Genomic DNA, 25,242 nt, shown 5'->3' with positions numbered 1-25,242 from the left:
GTAAAATGAGGATTAAAAATAACCATATCACAGGACTTCTCTGGTGGTCTCGTGGCTAAGACTTCTCACTCCCAATGCAGGGGGCCTGGGTTCCACCCCTGATCAGGGAGCTAGACCCCACATGCAGTAAACTAAGAGTTCCTATGCTGCACCTAAAGATTCTGCATGCTGCAACTAAGTTTTGCAACTAAGACCCAATGCAGACAAATAAATAAGTATTTTTTAAAAACCGTGTAACAAGGCATTGAAAAGATTAAATGAGATTACACAATACTTAGCAGAGTGTCTGGCTTAAAGTACATGTTCAGTGAATGGTTGCTTTTATTTCAAGCTAAGTCTTGGTTGCAGAGTCATGTACAACTCTTTGCAACCCCATGGACTATACAGACTGTCAGGCTCCTTTGTCCATGGGATTTCCCAGGCAAGAATATTGGAGTAGGTTACCATTTCCTTCTCCAAGGGATTGTCCTGACCCAGGGATTGAACCTACATCTCCTGTGCCTCCCACACTGCACAGCAAATAGGCCTATAGGCTATTTCAGGAGATCATTAGACAGCACAGGCTAAGGCTTAGCCTGTACTGTCTAATATGGTAGCCACTAGCTACATGGGGTGATTGAGCACTTGAGATGTAGTTAGTCTGAACTGGGTTGTGGGGAAGTATAAAAATTACAGCAGATTTTAAAAACTTATTATAAATAAAATGCAAAATACCTCATTAATATTTTTTAAACATTGATTACATGTTCCCTGGTGTCTCAGCGGTAAAGAATCCACCTGCAGTGCAGGAGCTGCAGTAGACATGGGTTCAATCCCTGGGGTGGGAAGATCCCCTGGAAAAGGGAATGGCAACCTACTCCAGTATTCTTGCCTGAGAATCCCATGGACAGAGGAGCCTGGTGGGCTACAGTCCATGGTCACAAAGAACTGGATATGACTGAAGCAACTGAGCACACATATAGGTTAAAATGCTATTTTAGATATATTGTGTTAAATAACATATTGTCAAATTAACCTCACTTGTTTCTTTTTTCTGTTAGTATTCAAAATTTTTTTTCCTTTTTAAAAAGCTTTTATGTTGGAGTACAGCTGATTAACAATGTTGTGTTAGTTTCAAGTGTACAGCAAAGTGATTCAGTTATACACGTACATGTTTCTTTTTACTTTTTAAAATGTAGGTACTAGAATATTTTTATATATGTGTGTTCCATTCTATTTCTGTTGGGCAGTGCTGACCTAAAGTCTCTGGTCAAGAACAAAAATATATAGATGCTAAACTAATATTTGATTGGTTGATTGATACAGCTAAATCTCTTCATCATGTCATTGCATTGGCAGTTAAAAGCATAAAGGACTATTTTTTTAATGCACATAAATCTAGATACAATTTACAGAGTAGGGTTATTAATAGCAAATTTCATAGATTAGGGTTATTAATAGCAAATTTCATATACTATATTCACTCAAGTTTTTTGTAATTTGTCTCTGGAAGTCTTTAAGGAACGAAGTAAAATTCTTCAAACACGGCTTCTGTGAAATCTGTGCAATTAAGAATGGGGATGACCCTTTATTTGTCACTTTTACCTCAATAAAGCTGAAAAAAAAACCCAAAGCTGAAAAAAAACCCCAAAAGAATGATTACTTTTCGGGGACTAAGAAACCTGGCTACTGAAATTAACCTTGGCAAATGACAATGAACCACAAATGTTGGCAGGTCAACTACGCTGTCAAATCTAATGGGCAAATTAGCATCACTGAAGCTCTCTGGCTCCTGGATTTTTCTGCTCTTTGTAGCGCATCTAATTTGAAGGACTGCAGGAAGCAAAAGATGGAGCAGAGGCTGTGCAGCCCTCCTGTCTTTATAAGACACTCTGGCTAACTCCAAGGACCTTGTGATCTTCTTCCATAATGTTCTTTAAGCATGCAGTAAATGCCTCTGATGCTTTCAACACTGGCAGAGCCTGAGCCAAACAATACCTCCTTTAGCCAATTTGCAGCAAAGAAGGTCTCACTCAAAGAAGTGTCTGGACGGGTTCCAGACAATATTCAGACCATTCTTTGAACTAGATACTACTTCTAATTTTGAAGGAAAGAAAACCGAGGTACAGAGTGGTTAAGTTGGCTACCACAGTCACATAGTAGAGCAGCCCAAAAGATAAATGAGTCTGCTTGTCTTGGTGCTCTTGTTGTTGCTTAGTGACTAAGTCATGTCTGACTCTTTGGCAACCCCCACTCTATAGCCTGCCAGGCTCCTCTGTCCATGGATTTCCCAGGCAAGAATATTGAAGTGGGTTGCCATTTCTGTCTCCAAGGAATCTTTCTGACCCAGGGATTGAACCTGCGTCTCCTTCTTGGTAGGCAGATTCTTTACCACTTTAGCCCAGGGAAGCCCCCTCTTGACCCTAGACTCCAGCATTGGGAGAAGGTTCTGATTCAGAAGAGAACAGATCTGCTTCATCAGGGAAAGTCTGGACTCCTAGATTTTTCTTTAAGCTGCTCTACACCTAGAGGTATAGAGTTTTTGACCTCCAAAATTTTGTGGTCTTTGAGGTAATGCCAAAAAACTGTAATGGATTCTAGCACTTTTCCTGAGTGACTAAAGCTAGGGTTTTGTGTGTTCCAAATATTTCTTTTATTTTTACTTATTTTAAAAATTGAAGTATAATTGACTTACAATATTAAGTTCAAGGGTACAACACAGTGATCTATTTTATAAATTACAAAATGATCCCCAGGATAAGTCTAGTTACCATTTGTCACCATACGAAGTTATTACAGTATTATTGACTATATTCCCTGTGCTGTTAAAACTAGTTATTAATCATGAGTGTTGTTTAAAAAGTTCTACAACTTATAATATTGTTCATTAGTTTGAACAAAGATATATATCATTTAGTATATTTATTATGGGTTTGTTTTGTGCCTACGGGTACCTTTCGTTCCTAGAGGACAAGGGAAAATTTAAGTATTACCTATACTTTGCAATCTGTTTTTACTGGCTTCCTGCATACTTTTGCTCTACAAGGAGCCCCCTAGTGTTTCTTCAGCTTAGGAGACTGGTTTAGGTCTACTAAGGGCTAGGGTGGAGAGAAAAAAGATGCAGAGAGAAAGCAAGAATCTGAGCAAAAATGGAAACCACAGATGCCGGGCTTCATCAGGTGACACCTGTTTTCTCATTACTGGTAAGTAGAGGAGGGCCACTGGCTCTGCTGGACTCTATATGACATCATACAAATGCCCCTAACGTTTTTTTTTTTTAAGCAACAACGTGATTGACTATCTCTTCTGAACAGTTTGGAGAAGCAGAGCATGACGAAGGAAATACACTTTCTCAGCTCAAAGATCTCACTCCTTAATGAAAGGAAGATAATACAGACTAAATATCTGAATGTCACCGACAAGGACTTACTGTAGAGCACAGGGAACTCTGCACAGTATTCTGTAATAACCTAAATGGGAAAGCAACAGAAACACATATATGTATAACTGAACCATTTTGTAGTACATCTAAAACTAACATAACATTGTTAATCAACTATACTCCAATATAAAATGAAAACTTAAAAAACATCTGAATGTCTTTCACAGCTGACAATGACATTAAAGTAAATCCAGGCTTTATCCAAAACCATGGCAGGACGGTTCTATGTACAGAATTCCACAACTCTGAATGAAATTGTTGGGAATTCCCTCGTGGTTCAGTGCTTAGGACTGCACGATTTCACTGCTGGGGGCCTGGGTTCAATCTCTGGTCAAGGGACTAAGATCCCACAAGTCCCACAGTAAGGCCAAAAAAAAAAAAAAAAAAAAGGAAAGGTAAGATTTGGTTTACATATTTCTACTCTTTTGAGTAGAACATTGCAAATAATTTTTTTAACTTATTTGAACTAAGCTTTCTGGTTCTTTTAGTGTTAATTTCAAGTTGATTTCAGAGCAGAGGCCATTGTCAGCATCACCTTCAATATAGTCATAAACTGATAGTTAAGATCAAGTGATAAAGGCATTCTCAAGTTAATAATAATTAGCTCTTACTACATACTTGCAAACAGAATCCTCAGCTAGAATTCCTTCCTTTTTTTTTTTCCCTTTATAAACAAAAGCAGGTAGCCAGATGACAGCCATTTTCCTTTGACTAAGGATCAACGTATCTGCCTGCTACTGCTACTGCTAAGTCACTTAAGTCGTGTCCGACTCTGTGTGACCCCATAGACGGCAGCCCACCAGGCTCTCCCGCTCCTGGGATCCTCCAGGCAAGAACATTGGAGTGGGTTGCCATTTCCTTCTCCAATGCATGAAAGTGAAAAGTGAAAGTGAAGTCGTTCAGTCGCGTCGACTCTTTGCGACCCCATGGACTGCAGCCCACCAGGCTCCTCCATCCATGAGATTTTCCAGGCAAGAGTACTGGAGTGGGGTGCCATTGCCTTCTCCGATCTGCCCGCTGCTGCTGCTGCTGCTGCTAAGTCGCTTCAGTCGTGTCCGACTCTTCGCGACCCCATAGACGGCAGCCCACCAGGCTCCCCCTTCCCTGGGATTCTCCAGGCAAGAACACTGGAGTGGGTTGCCTTAATACACACATACAACTAGATGGCATATACATTTTGCTTGGGCAGATTATATTTAAGTGTACAGTGAGTCCTGGAGACTTTCAAACATAATTTAATAATTATTGGTCGAAATTTCAGATATAGTTACCAAATGTCTAGTCCTGTTCATTAAATTAAAAACACATGCAGGGGGGCTGCTCCTTACTGTGCACTGAGTGGTTACAGGGGTGTATACATAATAAAAATTCATTGAGCTGTACATGTAAGATTTGTGCATTTTATTGTAATTTACAAATTACACCTCAAAAATGGAACTAAATATATAAACAAATATGCAATTGGTCTTTTAATTATTTATAATTTCAAATTTGCTGTATTTTAACTACGAGTAGATACTTAAGAGGCTTGAAACACCTTTTTTGTTCTCCTAATTATCTTGCAATAAACTAAGCTTTTTAAAAAGAACTTGTGACCTTCTAATAAGGGGAGAAAGCCTTTAACTTACCCGCTTGCAAGTAGGATGGTGTAGTAATTACGTCCACAATTTCGTGTAACATATATAAGATCATCTCGGAGGGCAGCGGGAAGTGGGGGTGAGACTGGGTAACATCCCGACAATTTTTCTCTCATTTCTCCCTCCTCTGCGGCTTGATATTTTTATGAGGTACTTCAGGCCCCGGTATTCAGTTAGCAAACGAGTCACTGAACTACAAGAACCTCTCCAAAGATGTTATAATTCTATTTTCCCCTCAGATTCTCGAAATTCACTTCTCCCCGTGGATACCACTAGAGACTGGTTGACTGAAAAACATATCCATGCACAACTGATTTGAATATATTTTTTAAACGACTTGCCTTTATGTTTTTATCGCCCTGCGTTCTAAACCTCTGTTCTCTGACGTCTAAGCTACTTTCAGTCCAACAACGGGGCTGAGTTTCTTCACTCTTCAGCAGGGCAGGTAACCACAACTTGAGAAAAAAACCACGAACGTTTGTAAGATTACAGGGGAAAGGGCGACGACTACAACTCCCAGAATGCAGCTCCTGGGTCTCGCGGGCTCTACAATGACCGGGTTTCGCGAGCATCCTCTCGTCCAATTGGTCCGCTTTTCCGTCAGTAAGGGCAGAGAGGGGAGGGCGCCGGATGGAACATTTCCCGCCACCGCGAGACGCCGCGCGGAAAACCCGGAAAAGAAGCAGCTCTCGATTGGATGCTCGCTGTTGTAGCGTAAGAAAATCAGCCAATCGGAATGTACATACGCTCCACGATACCCCGCCCCCTCCTTGAGGTTACTTTTCTTGGCGGGAAAAGTTGGGAAGTTTTCGCGCCGGGGATTATCAGCCAAAGGCCCTCCGCGCAGAGATTCCCAGGCGGCGAGCATGGCGGGGACCGTGGTCCTGGACGATGTGGAGCTGCGAGAGGCGCAGAGAGACTACCTGGACTTCCTGGACGACGAGGTGAGAGAGGCGCCGAGTCACGAAATTAGGGCTCTCGGAGACTTAGGGGCCGCGCAGGAGCCGAGGAAGGCCGCGGAGACACTAGGGGCTAAGGGAGACCGCGGGGCTCCAGGCTGCGGCGGAGGGGCGGCTGCTCGGGACCTTCCGCCTCGATCTGGTAGCTTTCTTGGCGGCAGAGTCAGTGGTTAAGAGCAATTCTGTAATTTTTCTCTCGAGTGCAAATGGTGGCTAGGTCTCGCGAAAGTCAACAGGTTTTCTCCAAGTGCAAACCAAGTGTAAAGCCCACGTTGACCTTTTAGAGATAGTTCCCTACTCTATTAATTTGGGGGAAGAGTGGGGAAAGGACCGCGGGAAAACGGTAGTGACCCGCCGCGTTATAGGCCCCCAGGCTGGAGAAAAGGACTTTCTAATTTGGCCGCATTCTTTTTCCATACCTGATGGGAAGCGGAGAAAGAGGGTTGGTACGCAAATAAAGGGGATTTTATAGGCAATTTAGGATTGACAGCCATGGAATATTGCTAAAGCATCTTGGATTGATAGTGCTGTGTTTGTAAATATAACTAAGGCTCGTAAGTTCCTTATATGAGAACTCCTTTTCTGTTATACAGATGATAGGGAAATAAAATATTTTAATTAAATACAAGATTCTGCAAACGGAAAGATACTTTGATATATTAAAAGTACCTTTAATTTACATTTTGACAAGGTTTTTACTTGTCTTTTTAGACTTCTTATGAGCTCGTTTTAATTCCCCATTAAAAGTTCAGAAGTGATGCACACAGAAGAGCTGTTGGTGATAATAGGAATAATAACCGTGAGGAAGTCGTTATAATTTATACACTGGCAGTTTAGGGTGTATTTGGAATCCGAAGCTAATGAGTGAAAATGTGGGTGAAATGGGGGCCCAGGTCTGCCACAGAGATTGATATATTTATCTTGCTGTGAGAGCTGCCTCTGTTTAAAAACATCCAGTTTTTTAATTTGTGAGCTGCTGTAGCATGTGGTGGTTATTTTGCAGGAAGACCAGGGAATTTATCAGAGCAAAGTTCGGGAGCTGATTAGTGACAACCAGTACCGGTTGATCGTCAACGTGAATGACCTTCGTAGGAAGAACGAGAAGAGGGCCAACCGGTGAGTTTCCAAGAGCGCATCCCTAGTTCTGAGTGAGAATGGCTCCTCTCTCTTCCCAGGTTGGAGCAAGCTTCCCAGGGGAGGACATGGATGAAATATTTTGACCAGGAAGCCCTTAGTACATCACCCTCACCTGCCTCTATGTTTTTTACTTCTTCTCAAAGTAGATGGTGGGCATTTTCCTCTCTTTCTATGTTCACTGAGTATCATTTCCCCATCACTGAGTTAAAACTGGCCTGCAGCTCTGATGTGTTTTACTGGGGCTTGTAGAATGGCAGGAGAAAGCAGAATCTAGATTTTCACTCCTAAGCTTTGATCAAATAAGAATGTCCACTTCTGTTTTGTGGGTCAAGTTTTTTGAATTCTGTGATCTCTGCCTGATGATTCTCTGCAGCCTCCTGAGCAATGCCTTTGAGGAGCTGGTTGCCTTCCAGCGGGCCTTGAAGGATTTCGTGGCCTCCATTGATGCTACATATGCCAAGCAGTACGAGGAGTTCTACATAGGCTTGGAGGGCAGCTTCGGCTCCAAACACGTCTCTCCTCGGACCCTTACCTCCTGCTTCCTGAGCTGTGTCGTCTGTGTGGAGGGCATTGTTACTAAATGTAAGTGGGCTACAGTTGGAGCCCCACGGAATGGAGGTGGGGTGGGCTTGGGGGTATGGAAGGCAGGAGAGGTGGAATAGAATTGGGGAACTTGCTGCTGCTGCTGCTACTGCTGCTAAGTCGATTCAGTCGTGTCCGACTCTGTGCGACCCCATAGACAGCCTCCCAAAAGGCTCCGTCGTCCCTGGGATTCTCCAGGCAAGAACACTGGAGTGGTTTGCCATTTCCTTCTCCAATGTGTGAAAGTGAAGTCGCTCAGTCGTGTCCAACTCTTAGCGACCTCATGGACTACAGCCCACCAGGCTCCTCCATCTGTGGGATTTTCTGGGCAAGAGTACTGGAGTGGGGTGTCATTGCTTTCTCCGAGCTTTGGGAGCTTATGGCTTCAAAAAGGTGGAGCACTGAAATTACCAGGTGAAACTTGAAGGAACTCAAGTGTTGCACAATTACTGGGGGAGCTTTGAGTGACCACTTGTGCCAGCGGAATGGTGAATCTGCTGAGAATGGAGGAGTCTTGGCTCCTGGCAGTCTCCTCATTCTGACGCTGCATTTCTCCTGCTGCTTGGTCGGGATCAGCGGTACTTTAAGGTTTTACATGGATATGGTATTATTCTATGTGTAAATATAAAAATGAATTGACGACAGTTAGTATTGGGAGAGCCTGACTAGTTGGAAGAACATAATTTGGAGTCCTCGTGGACTTGCCTGGGTCAGGTCCCCTTCTCGCTGCTCAGTCGGGTGACTTTCTATTCCTAGGCTCTCTAGTTCGTCCCAAAGTCGTCCGCAGTGTCCACTATTGTCCTGCTACCAAGAAGACCATAGAGCGACGTTATTCTGATCTCACCAGCCTGGTGGCCTTTCCTTCCAGCTCTGTCTATCCCACCAAGGTGAGGGGAATGAATTAGTCGGACCTCTTCAGAGGTGGGGTTCAAAGTTGTTTTTTAATGTAAGTAATTAGGTAATATCTAAAGTCTTCCTCTAGATGTAAATAGGGTGAAAAGTAAGGATTAATTTGAAGGAAGATTGCTAGCCATAGTTTAATATGAAAAGTCCACCATTTTTCTTTTAAGGAAAATATTCTCTTAGGAAATTTGGGAAATTAGGGAAGAGTTGAAGGAAGGAAAAAGGTCACCTAATGTACATTTATCTTTTAGCAAAGTTAAAGTATCATGATTTCATAATCTACATAGAGTAATATGGAAAAATACTTAATGCAGTCATGTTACTCTGAAATCTTTGCAAATATTTAACTCTGGGTTTGAGAGAAGGTTGGCGTAGAGCATGATTTTAGTCTTGGTGTTCAGATTGATTTGACGAGAATGGTGTAAGGCCTTCTTACTTAATGAGACAAAAGAAGATGATTAATACTGATGTCTTTATTGCCAGTATATGCACAACAGTAAGCAAAGAACTATAAATATACAATGTAATTAACAGTAGAAAACAAAATTGATGCACGTGAGGGAGGGGGATATAAAGAAATTATTTTCCTGCTGTTAGAACAAAAAGGTAAAAGCCAATGCTAATCATCCAATCAGTACTCTTGTCTTAAATTCTTTACCTCCATTTCTAGCTTTTCAGTTAAACAAAGAATGTACAGATAACTGTAACAGTAGCAAATTGCTTCCCAGTAGCTGTTTCCCTTTCTAGTCAAATTCATTTTATGTTAGAATTGGGAAAAAAAAAAGTCAAGATGAGAAATCATTAATATCCCAGTTCCAAATTATCTTGCATCTCACTAAAATGGGTAATTTTGAAAAGTTCCCGCCATCCAGTGTTAATTTAGAACGACAGTATCCAGAGGATTGTCACGCACTGAGGAGAACACAGATATAAAGAAGACTCGGTCCTTGTCTTCAGTTTTATCACCTGCTGAGGGAATCAACATATAAGCAAGGTTTTCAGTTCAGTTCAGTTCAGTCGCTCAGTCGTGGCCGACTCTTTGCGACCCCATGAATCACAGCACGCCAGGCCTCCCTGTCCATCACCAACTCCCGGAATTCACTCAGACTCACGTCCATCGAGTTGGTGATGCCATCCAGCCATCTCATCCTCTGTCGTCCCCTTCTCCTCCTACCCCCAATCCCTCCCAGCATCAGAGTCTTTTCCAATGAGTCACTTCTTCGTGTGAGGTGGCCAAAGTACTGGAGTTTCCAGCTTTAGCATCATTCCTTCCAAAGAAATGCCAGGGCTGATCTCCTTCAGAATGGACTGATTGGATTTCCTTGCAGTCCAAGGGACTCTCAAGAGTCTTCTCCAACACCACAGTTCAAAAGCATCAATTCTTCAGCGCTCAGCTTTCTTCACAGTCCAACTCTCACATCCATACATGACCACAGGAAAAACCATAGCCTTGACTAGACAGACCTTTGTTGGCAAAGTAATGTCTCTGCTTTTGAATATGCTATCTAGGTTGGTCACAACTTTGCTTCCAAGGAGTAAGTGTCGTTTAATTTCATGGCTGCAGTCACTATCTGTGGTGATTTTGGAGCCTCCAAAAATAAAGTCTGACACTGTTTCCACTGTTTCCCCATTAGTTTCTTAGAATTGTAACTGAGTTGTACTTGAGAGCTGTTCAGCCTGTTTCCAGGTGAAATGTGAAGGTCAGAGAGGTGGAATGACTTGCTTATATTCCAGTAACTGATGGCCCCAAGGACTAGGACCCTGTCTTTTTACTCTCAGGCCACTTGGATTTTCTGAGGCACCCAGCTTTCTTTTTCATTAGGATCCCTACTTTCTATAATTTATTCTCCTGGAATTAATTGGGGGGGGGGGTACTCTCCTGATTGCTGTGGCCAAACTTCTTAGCCCAGGACCTGAAATACACCAGACGAGGTGTTCTGGAGACCGTCTAGCATGGTTCTTAAGAGCATGGTCTTTGGTGATCACCGTGGGGGAACTCTAACCTCTCCCAGCTTCAGTTTCCTTACTTGTAAAATGTGAAAAAGGCCTGCTTTGGGAACTTGAGTTGTGGTGATGATCCCACGAGATAATTTTGTGAAGTTACACCACAGTGCCTTGCACATAGTAGGCAGTCTGTTAAACGATAGCTGTTGTGTTTTTAGAAAATTTAAATGGCAAGGAAGTAAAACTTTAAAATGTTTTTTATTCAAGTTTAATATACAGAACCCTGGAGAAGGTAATGGCAGCCTACTCCAGTATCCGTGCCTGGAAAATCCCGTGGACAGAGGAGTCTCGTGGTCTACAGTCCAGGGGGTCACAAAGGGTCGGGCATGACTGAGCATAGCACGCACCACACACAATGAACAGAAAAGCTTACATTGAGTGTACAGCTCAGGGAAATTTCACAAGATGAATATACCATAAAATCAACCATCCAAATCAGGAAGCAGCACCTTACTAGCATTCAGAAGTCCCTCTTGAGGCCACTCTGCCCTCGAGATCCTGACATCTACAGCAGTTACGAGTAGTTTTCTGATTTTATATTTAAAACGCTTGTCTGTGTCGGGCTTCTTTTGTTCAGTGTATGTTTTTGAGATTCACCCATGTGTATAGGTGCACTCCATACATTCATTGCTGCGTCGTGTTCACTTGTATGGATGTGACACACTTATTTAACCATCCTGCTGATGGCATTTGGATTTTTCCTAGTTTGGGGTATTATGAGTAGTGCTGCTATGAACATTGTAATATGTGGCTTTGGGTGAACATTTGTGTTGGGTATTAACCTAGGAGTGGAAATACCAAGTCCTAGCACAGAGGAAGTGACAATCTTATACGTACGTGTTAATATAACCACGGTCCCTTCTGGCTGTATGTAGATCATCCCTTCCATTTGATGGTTTGTTACTAGGACAGGATTGTGAAGAACTGGAGAAGGTACTTGGGGCTTTATGTTCCTAGATGCTAGTCTTGTGAGGGTATCTCTGAATTATATTTGTTTCTTATAACAAAACGAGTGTGTGGCGTTTCTAAGATAGGGCTGAGGTGACCACTGCTCCATGTGCCTTTTCCAGGATGAGGAAAACAATCCCCTTGAGACAGAATACGGCCTTTCTGTCTACAAGGACCACCAGATCATCACCATCCAGGAAATGCCAGAGAAGGCCCCCGCCGGCCAGCTTCCCCGTTCCGTGGACGTCATCCTGGATGACGACTTGGTGGACAGAGTGAAGCCTGGTGACCGGGTGCAGGTGGTGGGGACCTACCGCTGCCTTCCTGGGAAGAAGGGAGGCTACACCTCAGGCACCTTCAGGTACATGGTCCGTCCTGAGGTGTCTGGAATGCCGCTGGCAGGGTGCATTCTGGTAGCAGTCTTTCCCGTTTGCCATCATCCTGAGAGTTACATTAGATGGACAGAACACTGCCTGCCTGCAAGATGAACTGTCTTTTGCTAATAGTTGAAATTACTGGTCTCGTGGTTACAGCCTCCTGGCTTGCCTGGGCGTTTCTCGCGTATTTCCACCTCCTTCCAGTACACTCACTTCTGTAGGTCAGCAGGGGCTAGATTCACAAGGTGAGGCGCCATGAGCACACTTGTGTCATGCGTGCCAAGTCGCTCCAGTCATGTCCAACTGTCTGCGACCCTTTGGACTGTAGCCCACCAGGCTCGTCTGTCCATGGGATTCTTCAGGCAAGAATACTGGAGTGGGTTGCCATTTCCTTCTCTGGGGGATCTTCCCAATGCAGGGATTGAACCCGTGTCTCTCATGTCTCCTGCATTAGCAGGCAGGTTTTTTACCACTAGTGTAGCTGAAGAGAATCAGTGATTGAATTCAGAACAGCTTTTCTTTTCTTTTTTTCTTCCTTACCCCTCTTTCCTCCCACCTCTCCCTCCCCTCTACTTCCTTTCTTTCCTGATTTGCCATTCTAGGTTAGGAGCCTAAGAAGGTCTTGGTATTAGCAACTGAAAACGGCCTCATGCTTTCCTCTCTGTCCCAGGACTGTCCTGATTGCCTGTAACGTGAAACAGATGAGCAAGGACGTTCAGCCTTCCTTCTCTGCTGAGGACATAGCCAAGATCAAGAAGTTCAGTAAAACCCGTTCCAAGGTCTGGACCAGTCCTCTGGGCATCTGAGGGTGGGGATAGATTTGTTAGGGTCTTTTTTGGGCATGGCCATCTTTGTCTGGGATCAGGAGGAAGGTCAAGGTTTTTTCTCTGAAGTATTTGGTGCCAGCTTCTAGTTTTGAGTTAGTAAGCAAAAGGGTGTTTTTCTTTAATATTTCTGTTGTGCTCCCTGTTAAGTGAACCTAATATAACTATTAGAATAGGAGTTACAGTATTAGTGTACAAAGCCTATATGGGATGTATCAGTGATACATTGATTGTTATTTAAATTTGAAATATGTTATTTTTGTTTTAGTTCTTATTTTTCTTTAAAAAATTTCTGTCTTTAAAGACAGAATGCCCATATTTAGAACTGAACAGAATATGTGCATGTGTGACAAAGGTTACTGCTAAAGCGCAGTATACATTAAACCCAAAATGTTTTGGGCCTGGAAAGACTTTTTTTTGTTTTCCTTAAAAATTAAAGCTCCAAGCAGGAGTTGGGATCCAGGCTTTCTCTGTGTCTGTCCTGATAATGTTGCGATCAGTGTGAAAGTCTTGGAGAAGAAGCTTTTACAATTAGAAACAAAATGTTTCTTCAAGCATCTTCTGTGGCCTGAAGTATGAAGCCAGCTCATCCAACCCCAGGGCGTTTCCTCAGGCTTTTCACTGCATGGTTGTCCCTCCTCTAGGATATCTTTGACCAGCTGGCCAGGTCGCTGGCGCCCAGCATCCATGGGCACGACTATGTCAAGAAGGCGATCCTCTGCTTGCTATTGGGCGGTGTGGAGCGAGACCTCGAGAACGGCAGCCACATCCGTGGGGACATCAATATCCTTCTCATAGGTACAGTGTGGGGACTTGTGTGGCTGCCTGGTCTTCCCCTGTGGGGTGTGGTTGTGGAAATCTGGCATCTGTTAATGTGTGTGTCTGTACCTAGCTGTGTTTCAATTCCTTTAAAGGGCAGAAGTCTCAAATGAATTTTTAAAGTTATGTCTTTATTATTTCTGGGTTCTCTGATTTTTTAATGTCTATTCTTCCAGGAATGGTAAAGGAAAAATTGAAAAAAATAACACAAACAACCCGTTACTATATATTTCTGTTGTGTCAAAGATCTGTGCTAGAAAAGCAGTACTGGCCGGGGGCAGGGGTGGGGGGTTCCTAGAGTCACCGCTGCCCCATCCCATTACAGGAGACCCATCGGTCGCCAAGTCCCAGCTGCTGCGGTATGTACTATGCACGGCACCACGGGCCATCCCCACCACCGGCCGGGGCTCCTCCGGTGTGGGTCTCACAGCCGCTGTCACCACAGACCAGGAGACAGGTAAGGGTGGAAGGGTCCTTGGCAGAGGTCCGGCGGTGAGATGAGCATAGATCCTTTGAGCTTGCTCTGGGCCCTGGCTGGTGTTGGGAAGATACAACTTAGAGGTTAGAGTAGGCCTGCCTGGAGGGGACTGAGTATCTGGCAACAGGGAGTGAATGATGTAAATGGTTTGGGTGGCCCTATAGTGACCAGAATGTCTCCTGGAAGGCTGTCAGAGAGAGTTCTGAAGGAGAAAGCTGACATTTGAAGAGAGAGAAAAATGAAGATTGTTACTACTTTATACATTAGAGGAAAAGTTTTGAAGGCCAGTGAAAAGAGAACAGAGATCTAGTTGGGAAATGGCTTGAAGAAGATGAGGCTCAAAGAGGAAATCTGTGAAGGAAGGCTGTTGGAGGCTGGCTGCTTAGGTATCAAAGTGGGACAAGTAATACTGTCCAGATCGGAGCTTAAACAGATGACCCCAGGGTCTGCTCCAAGTCTTAGAAGCTGACACCTCTTCACTGCATTCTCCCGCTTATGTGATGGCGCAAGATGCTTAGAAGTAGATTGACATCTCCCCCCTGTCCCCCACAACCTGGATGGTAGTGTGTGTTTTCCCTCCCTACCTCCCAGGTGAGCGCCGTCTGGAGGCGGGGGCCATGGTCCTGGCTGACCGAGGCGTGGTTTGCATTGATGAGTTTGACAAGATGTCTGACATGGACCGCACGGCCATTCACGAGGTGATGGAGCAGGGCCGAGTCACCATCGCCAAGGCCGGCATCCACGCCCGCCTCAACGCCCGCTGCAGTGTTTTGGCAGCTGCCAACCCCGTCTATGGCAGGGTGAGTGGAGTCGGGCACTCACCTGCTGTCCTCACCTTCATTTGGTTTTGCCTAGTAACTGGGCTGTGGAGTTTATTCCAGGTGACCCAGACCACAGACTACAGTAAATTCGTCATCTGGCTACTGCCCTTGGTTTAGGATAGTGGTTCCTCACCCATTCATCCACATCAGAATCCCCTGGAAAGTTATTTAAAACACATTTTTAAAAATACAAGGAGGAAAACCAAAGTGACCTGCAGCATCACAACGCAGGTAACTGATTGACATTGAAATGAGAGTACTGTGCGCAGGTGGTGGAAGGGTTTATGAACAGAGCAGAGAGAGATAAGGAGATTAATAGCCCGCCTTCTCTCTCCTGTTCGTTTCCCAAGAGAAAACCAGTGACAACTCTTGAGTGCTTCAGAAAACCAAAACTTTTTGAAGCCTGTGCCAGTAAATACATTATCTCCTTGTTAAGAATTAATCTATTTGTCTTTGTTTCTTGGTATGACTATGATGTGCTTAGGTGTAATCTTTTATATTTATGCAGCTTGGGGTTTGCTTAGTTTAGGGGGGGTTGATTTTTTTTTTTTTTTTTTTAAGCAGCTGTCTACTATTCCATTGTATGGACGTACGATAATTTGTTTAGCGAGTCTCCATATGCTAGACATTTGGTGTGTTCCCTTTTTCCTGCCTGCTGTTATGACTGAAACTGCAGTGAATACCCCTTAATGTTCATCGTGTTAAACATTTAGGGATGAATACTTGGCAATGGGATTACTGGATTAACAGGTACATGGCATTTTTATGGTAGAGATTGCCAACTTGCCCCCTTTAAAGACTGTATCATCGTTATACTGTTAACTAATATTTACAGATGCTTTACATTTACTATCTCCTTTCATTCACTAACTGTGTGAGGGAGGGAGATATTATCTTCATTTTACAGATGAGAAAATGAAAGCATAAAAGGTTAAGTAACTTGGTGGAGTCACAAACCAGAAAATGACAGGGAGGGTTTGAAGCCAGAGCCCGTGCTGTGCGCTGACAGTTTATGATGCCACAGTGCATGAAAACACCAGTTTTGGTAGCGTATTTAAACATACAGGTGCTCAGTCCCCAGCCCAGAGTCTCTGAATCCAAATCTCTGGAGGGGCTCCTGGGGGCTATGGTTTAGGAAGGTGCTATAGGTTGGTTCTAATGGATTAGTGTGGGTTGAAAAGCGTACGATTTTTAGATGAATGATAACATGTGATATGTCATTCTGAAGGATTTATTTGGCAAATGTAGGGAGAAAATGGAGAAGGCAATGGCACCCCACTCCAGTATTGCCTGGAAAATCCCATGGGCGGAGGAGCCTGGTAGGCTGCAGTCCATGGGGTCACGAAGAGTCGGATACGACTGAGCGACTTCACTTTCACTTTTCACTTTCATGCATTGGAGAAGGAAATGGCAGCCCACTCCAGTGTTCTTGCCTGGAGAATCCCAGGGACAGGGAGCCTGCTGGGTTGCCGTCTATGGAGTCGCACAGAGTTGGACACGACTGAAGTGACTTAGCAGCAGCAGGGAGAAAATGGCAGGTCCTGAAATGTGAACTCGATCAGAATTGTTAATGTTACCTGTGAGGTTGTCAGGCCTCTGATTGGGGAGCCATCGGCTGGTAGGCCTAGAGTTGAAGGATAAGAGTATGGGCGTTCTTGAATCCCAGGAAAACCTCCCTGGGTCCTTAAGATACTGTGGCTTATAGATTATCACCCATTTTTGTTGAGACTTTATCCAGTACCTTCTGAGTAAGGAGGCCCAAGGTTTCAGGTGTTTCTGGCTTAGCCAGCTCATCATGTCTTCATCACAGGTAGAAAGAGGGACTCATCTTCCAGAGCTGATCTACCTGGGAGTGAGAGCAGAGTGAAGCTTGAGAAGGAGGAGGCTGGCTCTGAGACCCACACTCGCCCTGTTAAGAGGCACTGGAGCTGGGAGGTTGGGGCTCTGGTCACAGAGCATAGATCAGGGAAGGGCTGCACGGAGGAGATGAATTCCGTTTTTTAGAAGCTTTGAAATGCTTTACTTCTTCACGGCTTGTTCGGTTTGTGTTCAAGGGTCTGGTCTTCTGTTCTCTCCCATGGCTGATCTGGCATTCTTGTTCTTTCTTGCGATTGATGTTGTCTCCCTGCTCCTTTCCTCCGGTGTTCCTCCTACAGTATGATCAGTACAAGACCCCCATGGAGAACATCGGGCTGCAGGACTCGCTGCTGTCCCGATTTGACCTTCTCTTCATCATGCTGGACCAGATGGATCCCGAGCAGGACCGGGAGATCTCGGACCATGTCCTCCGAATGCACCGCTACAGGGCACCTGGAGAGCAAGATGGTGACGGTGAGGCGGGGGGATGGACCAATGAGGGGGCGCCCAGAAACAAGCCGCGCCCAGGCCCAGCCTGGGGTGGCGGGCGTGGCAGCATCTGGGATATGGAAGGCACCCCCGCCTCCCTGGTTCCTACGGTGTGTCTCTTGTCCATTTCGGGGTCTGGGAGCACCTCTGAGCATCTCCTGTGGACCAAGTGGCCTCCTTGTTTGTGGGGCCCACGTGTCTGCTTCCTTCTGGGTCCATCCTTTGTGAGTCTTGCCTGTCTTCAGAAGAAGCGATTTTTCTCTGGATTCAGCTCTTTCTTACTCTCCCTTCTCCTGACTTGGGCTTCTCAGCTATGCCTCTTGGCAGTGCTGTGGATATCCTGGCCACGGATGATCCCAACTTCAGCCCTGATGACCAGCAGGACACCCAGATCTACGAGAAGCATGACAACCTTCTGCACGGGATCAAGAAGAAGAAGTAAGCATTCTCCACACCTCCTCCTGGAGGGAACCTGACATCTGTGTCACGTTAGAGCTGCCCGGCCAAGGTCATGCTTGGAGTCATCATCATGGGGATCTGTTTTCTTTTCTGGATTCACAGAATTTTACATGGTCACTTGCCTTCTGAATGTTTGTGGGTGATCAAGCTTAGGTTTTGGTCTTTTCCTAAAATAGAAGGCTTTGACGACCCGCCTGACCTGGGGTGGGTGTGTCTTGTTACCCATATATGTGAAGTGTTGCACAAATCTCATGGCCCTTTGAGTGCATGTTGAAGGGGTGGTAGATCACAAACACTGGAAAGTCTGCAGGTAGGTTTGGATAAAGGAGACTTGTGCTCAAGCGCTCAGAGCCTGACAGCTGTGCTGTGCTCAGTCGCTTCAGTTGTGTCCCACTCTTTGTGACCCTGTGGTCTATAGCCCACCAGGCTCCTCTGTCCATAAATTCTCCAGGCAAGAATACTGGCGTGGGTAGCCATGGCGTTCCTCTACATTTGGCTGTGGTGCAGTAGGAAACACTGTGTACTCTTGAAACATACTGGTTTAAGAATGTAGAATTTGGAGTCAGAAAATGAAATTTGAGTCCACTTAAAATTCTCTGAGCCATACTTCTCCCACTGATAAAGTAGGACAGATAACACCTAAACTACCTACGTCACAAGTAATTCCTAAGTAATACTATAGAATTAAATAAAAACCCGTGACAGAGTTTTGTACATGTCCTGTATAAAAGGGGTTTGTGACACTGGGTTCCGGGCCATGTCTGCCCTGTCACGTGGCCCTGGCTTCCCCGAGGAGGGGCAAGGCCACGACCCCAGGCAGGTGCCCAGGCTAGGGCAGGGGAGTGACATTCACCGTGTGTGTGTGTGGGTCCAGGGAGAAGATGGTGAGTGCGGCGTTCATGCGGAAGTACATCCACGTGGCCAAAATCATCAAGCCGGTGCTGACGCAGGAGTCGGCCGCCTACATCGCGGAGGAGTACTCACGCCTGCGCAGTCAGGACAGCATGAGCTCGGACACCGCCAGGGTGAGCCCGCCCGCGGGGACGGTGACCCAGAGAGTGGGGACCGGAGCCCCTCAGGTTGAGGCTGGGGAGGGAGTGCCCGCTCACCAGGAGCACTGGAGTCATTTTAGTGTCGTGATACCTTCCCTTTTCCTCTCTGGCCTGAAGGGCTTAGTATTACACCGTTGCTCGTCATCTGGGCCTCAGGGGGTTCACCCAGCTTTAGAAAGAGTGTCCTCAGATAACCCCTCTCATAAGTACCGCCCCCCGACTTGTGGGTGTGACTCTGGACAAAGTATGTGAAGCTCTTCGAGTCCCCTTTTCCTCATCTCTAAAGCTGCTCCAGGTTGTTAATGGCTGACACTGAACATAAAAGCGGGGTCCTGGTGTGTGACAGGCCCTGTGGAAAGGGTCTTCCCCACTGGCCTCCCTCCGGCCGGGAGACACCTGGTTGAATTCTTCCCTGGTCAACTCGTCTCCCCTCCCTCAACCCTCTGTCATGTTTCCCCGGTTACTTTTCTTTTGGAATTTTATGTGGTTTTTCTGGCTAGGTGGCTTGGACTGCCCTCCCTATGCAGGTGGGTTTGACGGGCACTCTGCGGGGTTTCTGGAGGATGGTTCCCCCTGTTCTCTCCCCGCAGACGTCTCCAGTGACAGCCCGGACCCTGGAAACCCTGATTCGCTTGGCCACAGCCCACGCCAAGGCCCGCATGAGTAAGACTGTGGACCTGCAGGACGCAGAGGAGGCTGTGGAGCTCGTCCAGTATGCTTACTTCAAGAAGGTGAGTGTCTAGGTGCTGTGCCCGCAGCTCCTCTGAGTGGGTCGTCTGTGCTCGGGCCTCCCAGCCATGCATGGCTGACCCTGGCATCTGGAACATTGGCAGAGAGCAGTGGCCTTTCCAGTGCCCTCCCTCTCCAGTGGTTCTCAGCCCTGGTGCGTGTGAGAACCAGCTGGAAGGCTTTAAAATACTGAAGTCAGAGCCCCTGTAGGCCTGGTTTCATTGATGAGCAGCACCTCAGCTGACGGCTCCTCTGTCTGCTCCTTCTTTTGCCCCTTGAAGAAGCAAGTGTTTCCAGAGTCTCAGCCGTCCTCTTGGCAGCTTCTTCAGGTGTCCTTCACACCTGCTACTCCTCCCGGAAGTTCCCGCATGTCTGCTGCTGTGACACAGTGTGTGTCTGTCTTGTTACACAGTGGGCCTGGAGGCCTCGACTCCCTTCTCCACCTTGTCCTCCCCACCCACCAGTCAGATGGATTGTAGCCCTTGAGGGTTCAACTGTGGGTCTGATGAGATTTTCTTGACAGTCTCTTTGCTCATGTGGGAGTTGTCTTAAACACCTAATCTGCAAAGAAATGGCTTGTTTTTCCACTTAAACATTATGGAATAGACTTGTTCTCATTCACTTCTGTATTCAATGGACACTCCTGGAGTGCATGCTCTGAGACGGGTGTGGCACACGGCTCCCAGCAGTTTTAAAGATGGGTCACAGCCGACCCCCTGACCCCAGTCCTAGGCTCAGGGATGAGCAAGGCCAGGGCATCAGACCCAGGGGGGGGGTCTCTGCTGCTGCTGGTGGTCGGGCAGGTGGAGCTGTTCAGTCCCCAGCATCCATGATCCTCCCGCCCACCCACACGTGGTTTGGTCCTAGGTTCTCGAGAAGGAGAAGAAACGTAAGAAGCGAAGTGAGGATGAATCGGATGCGGAAGATGAAGTGGAGAAGAGCCAGGAAGACCAGGAGCAGAAGACGAAGAGGTTGGATGGGACGCAGAGGAAGGAGATGAAAGGCTCTGGTGTTGGGGGGGGGGAGGGGCAAGGCTGCAGGAGGGGTTGCCCAGACCAACGCTGCAGAGGGTTGGAGGGTGGAGGTGACTTGGACAGAGAGCGTTACAGCCCCCTTTGTCCTCTTTGTGAGGATTTGGGCCTCTTTCCTGCTAGAGAAGCTCTGGGAGACTGCTGGGTTCACACTTCAGAAGTCTTTCCTCCGGATTCTCATTTGAGGCCTGAGACTGAATTTCTGAGGGTGGGCGACAGGGAGAGAGCCTTGGGAAGCAGGGCCTGCTTGTGCTGTAGTCCATGGACCTTTGGTCTCTTTGAGAAAAGGCAGCGGTTTGTACAGGCCTGGGCCCAGCATTCCATTTGGACTACTGGTGTTTTAGGAGGAGGATCTGTCCCTCGGACGCCAAGGAGGGGGACTCCTATGACCCCTATGACTTCACCAACACGGAGGAGGAAATGCCTCAGGGTGAGCAAGCAGCCTCCACTGGTAAAAAGGTCTGGGTTGCCCGGCTCTTTAATGCTCTGTGTTACGCATTTGCGTGTGGGTTCCCACCCGGCTCCCTGCTTGGAACCCTGTGTCCAAGAATCGAGGAAACTCAGAACTTTGGAAATAAGCTTTGCCCCCTCGTCTGCCTCCTCGGTGCACCATGCTCTTTGCCAAGCCTGGCGAGAGTGTCCCAGATAGCGTGGGCTCTGGAGCTCCTGCCTGACCGGAGCCTTTCTTGAAGCTGCTTTGGCTGGCCCCATGTGAGCCCCAGGGTTGCAGGCTCAGGGTGGAGAGGGGCCTCTGGGGTCGTGGACATGGCTTCACCTTGTCCTCTGCTCTCTGTAACCTTTTCCCCTCAAGTGCACACTCCAAAGGCAACAGACTCACAGGAGACCAAGGAGTCCCAGAAGGTGGAGTTGAGTGAATCCAGGTGAGTAGGGAAGGACCTCTTCCCTGGAGGTAGGAAACAAGCTGTTATCAGCAGAGCTCAAAACTAGAGGCCCAAGGGTTTCTAGAATGTTTTCTATTCTGATGACAATTTCAAGCTTGAAATAAGTTATGAAAATTGTGTAAAGAACTCATACATTTTTAGAATCCCCGGTTGTTTAGGTTTTACCATTTGCTTCATAAATAATTCTCTGTGAGAATTTAAAACCTGATCCCTTGTGCCATTAGGAAGAGGAGTCTTAGAGCAAGGATAGAATTTGTGTCTCACTGAAGCCTTGGAGTCTTCTCAGTAGGTTGTGTAGGTATACTTAAAAAATATGTATGTTTTTTCTTCTCACTGGATGGTTGTCATTTGTTTTGAGATAATCAGTTTTTACCAGTAGAGGTTCAGAAACAGTTTTATCTAAAAACTTTTTGTTTACTGGATACCAAAGGAGCTCCATGGCTAAGGTTTGCTTTTTTATTTTAATACCTTAACATACACAGTGTCTTCACTGAAAAAAGTTGAAACACATTATAAAGTATTTAGGTAGAAACATTAAGATCAAGCGTAAGTCCAGTCTCCAGGACAGCGAATGAACTGTATCTGAAAGCACTCTCTGAATCTTGGAGGTCTGTCTTCAGTGACTGCAGGATTCCCATAGTATGAACGTGTGTGTTCTTGTGTTTTCTGATGAGGGATGTCTGGCTTTCCTAAGACTGCTCTTCACAGTAAAACACAATCTTAACGTATGTCATTGCAGCGATGAGGATGGAGCTTTGGGGTTAGTTTCTAGGAATGGATTCCCAGAGTCAGAGGAGATGCACCTCAGAATTATAGCACATGTGGCTAACTTGGCTTGCAAAGATGTCATCCCACTTTGCGTTTCTGCCAACAGTGTACAGATGCCAGTTTTCCCTCATCCTCAGTGGCCTTTGGTTTTTAAAATGCTATTATTTCTCTACGGGCAGGAAGCTCTGTAACACAACCGCTTAGCTCTGAGGGAGAAGCTTGGGTGCGGAGTGGCCATCAGAGGCAGTCTGTAGGGGACACTGAGGCTCACGGGCTCTGACGTTGTTCTGGCGGCTTCCTCCTCCTTCACCCTCTCTCTCCCGTCCTGGGCAGGTTGAAGGCCTTCAAGGCGGCCCTCTTAGAGGTGTTCCGGGAAGCTCATGCACAATCGGTTGGCATGAATCGCCTCACGGAATCCGTCAACCGAGACAACGAAGAGCCCTTCTCCTCTGCGGAGATCCAGGCTGCGCTGAGCAGGATGCAGGACGACAACCAGGTCATGGTCTCCGAGGGCATCGTCTTCCTCATCTGAGGGCCCTCGTCTTTGGACTGTGGGATCCGGCCAAGAAAGTTCCTTCCGGTTTCCTCTTCGCCCTCCCCCCAGCCCAGCCTTTGCCTTCATTCCCTGAATGTCAGTGTTGAACTGAAGTGGAGGACAGATGACAAGCAGAGTCAAGACTTGGTGGAAGCCTGAGGACGGGTCAGGAAAACTGCCGTGGGGTCAAGAGAAGGTGGACGGGACCAAGGCGATGCGTCTTCACTGCACAAGACTAAACCACAAGGGTCCTTCCCCATCCCCACTGCCCGTCCCAAACAAGCCACACCATTCTTCACTGTAGACGGCACAACTTCTGAGTATGTTAGGGGGTCACAGCTGGTTTCTGTCCATGTGTTGGCTTCCACCCCCCAGCACTTTGGTCTAGAACAGACTCTGGTGGTTCTGTGCTGATGGAGAGAGAGACTGAGGCAAGTCCTCAGACCTAGAAAGCTTGCTTTGCGGTAGCACCAGTTAAGACTCATATGGAATTTTGACCCAAAAGACATTAAATAAACACTCATTTTTTGTACTCTCCACGTGGCCTTAATACTGTGTGATTTTTTTTGGACACATTTCATTGTATTTTCTGCCAGCGTTCCACCCGGTGCGATGGGCTGCCTGCGTTTGCACCGTGTCACCAATAGGTGGCAGCAGGCCGCCGTGCTCTCTGGGGATTAGGCCTTCGCGGGGCTGATTTCTTCCCCAAGGACATCAGCATTTATGTTAAAACTGCAAACCAAACCTTGCCAATTCAGAATAGCTTAGTGGCCACAGAAGGCCAGTGTGTGAACGTCCAGGAGAGTTGACCCTTTGCATGGCTTTGCTGAACAGGAATCAAAGCCCCTTCATGCAAAAATAATAACCCAGTATGTCAGACCCTCAAAATCGGTGAATTCTTGCCCATTAAGAGATCCCCTTACGTGTAGGATTTTTGTGAAGCCTCCTAACTCCTGATGTCCAGCCCTTGGTGTCTGTTTGCCAGAAGTCAGTGGAGGCTCCAGGGCAAGACTTCTATCCTCTGTATGGTTTTGGTAGCTTCTGAGGAACTTTTGAGGTTATTTAAAAAGAAAAAAAAAAATTGTGACGCGATGGGGGCCTGGGTTGCATGGATTGGAGGCTGCCCCCGAGAAGAGGTGGTGTGGGTTCCTAGCTGTGAGATCTGGGAGCTGCTTCCTTCTCCTTGTTGCTGAGGGGGCCTGTCACCCTGAGGCCATGAAGCAGTAGTGGGGAGTTCAGTTTTATCTTCATGTTTTTTTCACAGATGTGAAATATCAAATTCTGTTGGCAGAGCCCCAGGGAGTACAATCCAGGGAGTGAGCAGTGATACCAGAGGAGGACTTGGATGGAACTGCATACTGGCAGCAAGTCTCGTATTGTGCGGGTTGAAAATAGAGGACTTGATGCTCTGGAGGCCTCGAGGTTGGGGATACACATACATGTCTAATGTGTCAGTGAAGAGTTGAAAACTACAAAATATATGCAAATGAGAGCTGAAGGAACTGAGGGGCCAAGAGAGTCAGGACAGGGTGGGAGCTTTTGATGTGGTGTTATAGGAAGAAGAGCTAAGGTCTCCTCAGGGGAGCATTTATTAGAAGGCCGAATGCTATGTCAATGGGACTTTCGTCCTCTCTCCTTCACACCTGATGAAACAGGCACGCACGGGGTGGGAGAGTAATCAGGTGAATGAGGTGATTCGGCAACAGCTGTAATACCACATTTAGCCATAAGAACAGAAGGTAGAAGAGTATCAGCTGTCAAAATAGATGTTACCCGTATTAAAATAACCTGACTCTTAGGTACTCAGTGAATCTCCACGTTGAGTTTCTAAAAATGTGTGTGTGTTGTTTCCCAACTTGTAGCAACAGAAGAGCATTTAAAGGAAATAATTGCTGAGCATTTAAAGGAAATAATTCTTACTTCTTGCCCAGAGACCCCCTCTTCCTGCTACAAGGACCTGAACGAGGCTGCTGGGCAGAGGGGATCTGGTGTGTGAGTCAGCGTCGTCTGAGGGTGTTGCTGTGGCCACAGATGGCAGAGGTGGCCCAAATACCAGGGGAAAAAACACTTCTTTCCAAAAGAGAAGTTTGTTTCCATTTATGTGTGCCATGTAAAAGAGGTCAAATACTTTGGGGGTCTTTGAGAAATCAGTTACCTCTTGAAAGATTTTATGTTACCTTACTCCTGAACCCTCCTAGATAAACAACATGTCAGGGTGAGAGGAGAGCTGTCAAAACAGACAGTTGGTCAATGTGGATGGAATCCAGTCCTCTGCCACTTACCAAAGAACTTCAAGTGTTGAGCTGCTAATTCATCTGTAAAATGGGGCTAACTTCTGCCTTTGCGGGGTGCACCTCACCTTTGTGAGGTGACTGAGGGCAGCTGTTAGGTGCTAGCCAGCGGGGAAATACTCCATGGTTCTGCCCTTACCACTGTAGATTCCAAATTTCAGTAAAACAAAGTGAGTCATTTTGATGTGTGAAAAAGACTCACTATCCTTGGATTGAAAT

General features: G+C 46.3%; 1 protein-coding gene and 1 long non-coding RNA gene across 6 annotated transcripts in view; one reads left to right on the top strand and one right to left on the bottom strand.

Annotated features, from left to right (window-relative positions):
* Positions 1-5,569, bottom strand: part of LOC132343630 (uncharacterized) — a 45,091-nt gene extending 39,522 nt beyond the window's left edge. For 3 of the 4 annotated variants that reach the window (XR_009492554.1, XR_009492555.1, XR_009492556.1), the window contains exons 1-2: positions 5,050-5,569; positions 3,410-3,449 (exon numbers count right to left, since the gene is read on the bottom strand). This is a non-coding gene — a long non-coding RNA (uncharacterized lncRNA). The remainder of the gene's footprint in view (positions 1-3,409; positions 3,450-5,049) is intronic. The other variant, XR_009492557.1, reaches the window with a different exon arrangement.
* A 315-nt stretch (positions 5,570-5,884) lies between these two features.
* MCM3 (minichromosome maintenance complex component 3) lies at positions 5,885-23,269 on the top strand. Of its 2 annotated transcripts, NM_001013586.2 has the most exon segments (17): positions 5,885-6,002; positions 7,021-7,133; positions 7,528-7,736; positions 8,493-8,623; positions 11,714-11,952; positions 12,639-12,747; positions 13,437-13,590; positions 13,937-14,068; positions 14,681-14,889; positions 17,067-17,241; positions 17,568-17,694; positions 18,590-18,740; positions 19,358-19,498; positions 20,364-20,467; positions 20,872-20,957; positions 21,339-21,408; positions 22,531-23,269. In NM_001013586.2, coding segments are annotated over 17 exon segments (2,427 nt in total). In that variant the 5' UTR covers positions 5,885-5,924; the 3' UTR covers positions 22,730-23,269.
* The last annotated feature ends 1,973 nt before the right edge of the window (positions 23,270-25,242 follow it).

This window comes from Bos taurus, chromosome 23 (assembly GCF_002263795.3).
Source record: "Bos taurus isolate L1 Dominette 01449 registration number 42190680 breed Hereford chromosome 23, ARS-UCD2.0, whole genome shotgun sequence".
In the NCBI taxonomy this organism is placed as follows: domain Eukaryota; kingdom Metazoa; phylum Chordata; class Mammalia; order Artiodactyla; family Bovidae; genus Bos; species Bos taurus.
This window is presented reverse-complemented; position numbering and strand designations above follow the sequence as displayed.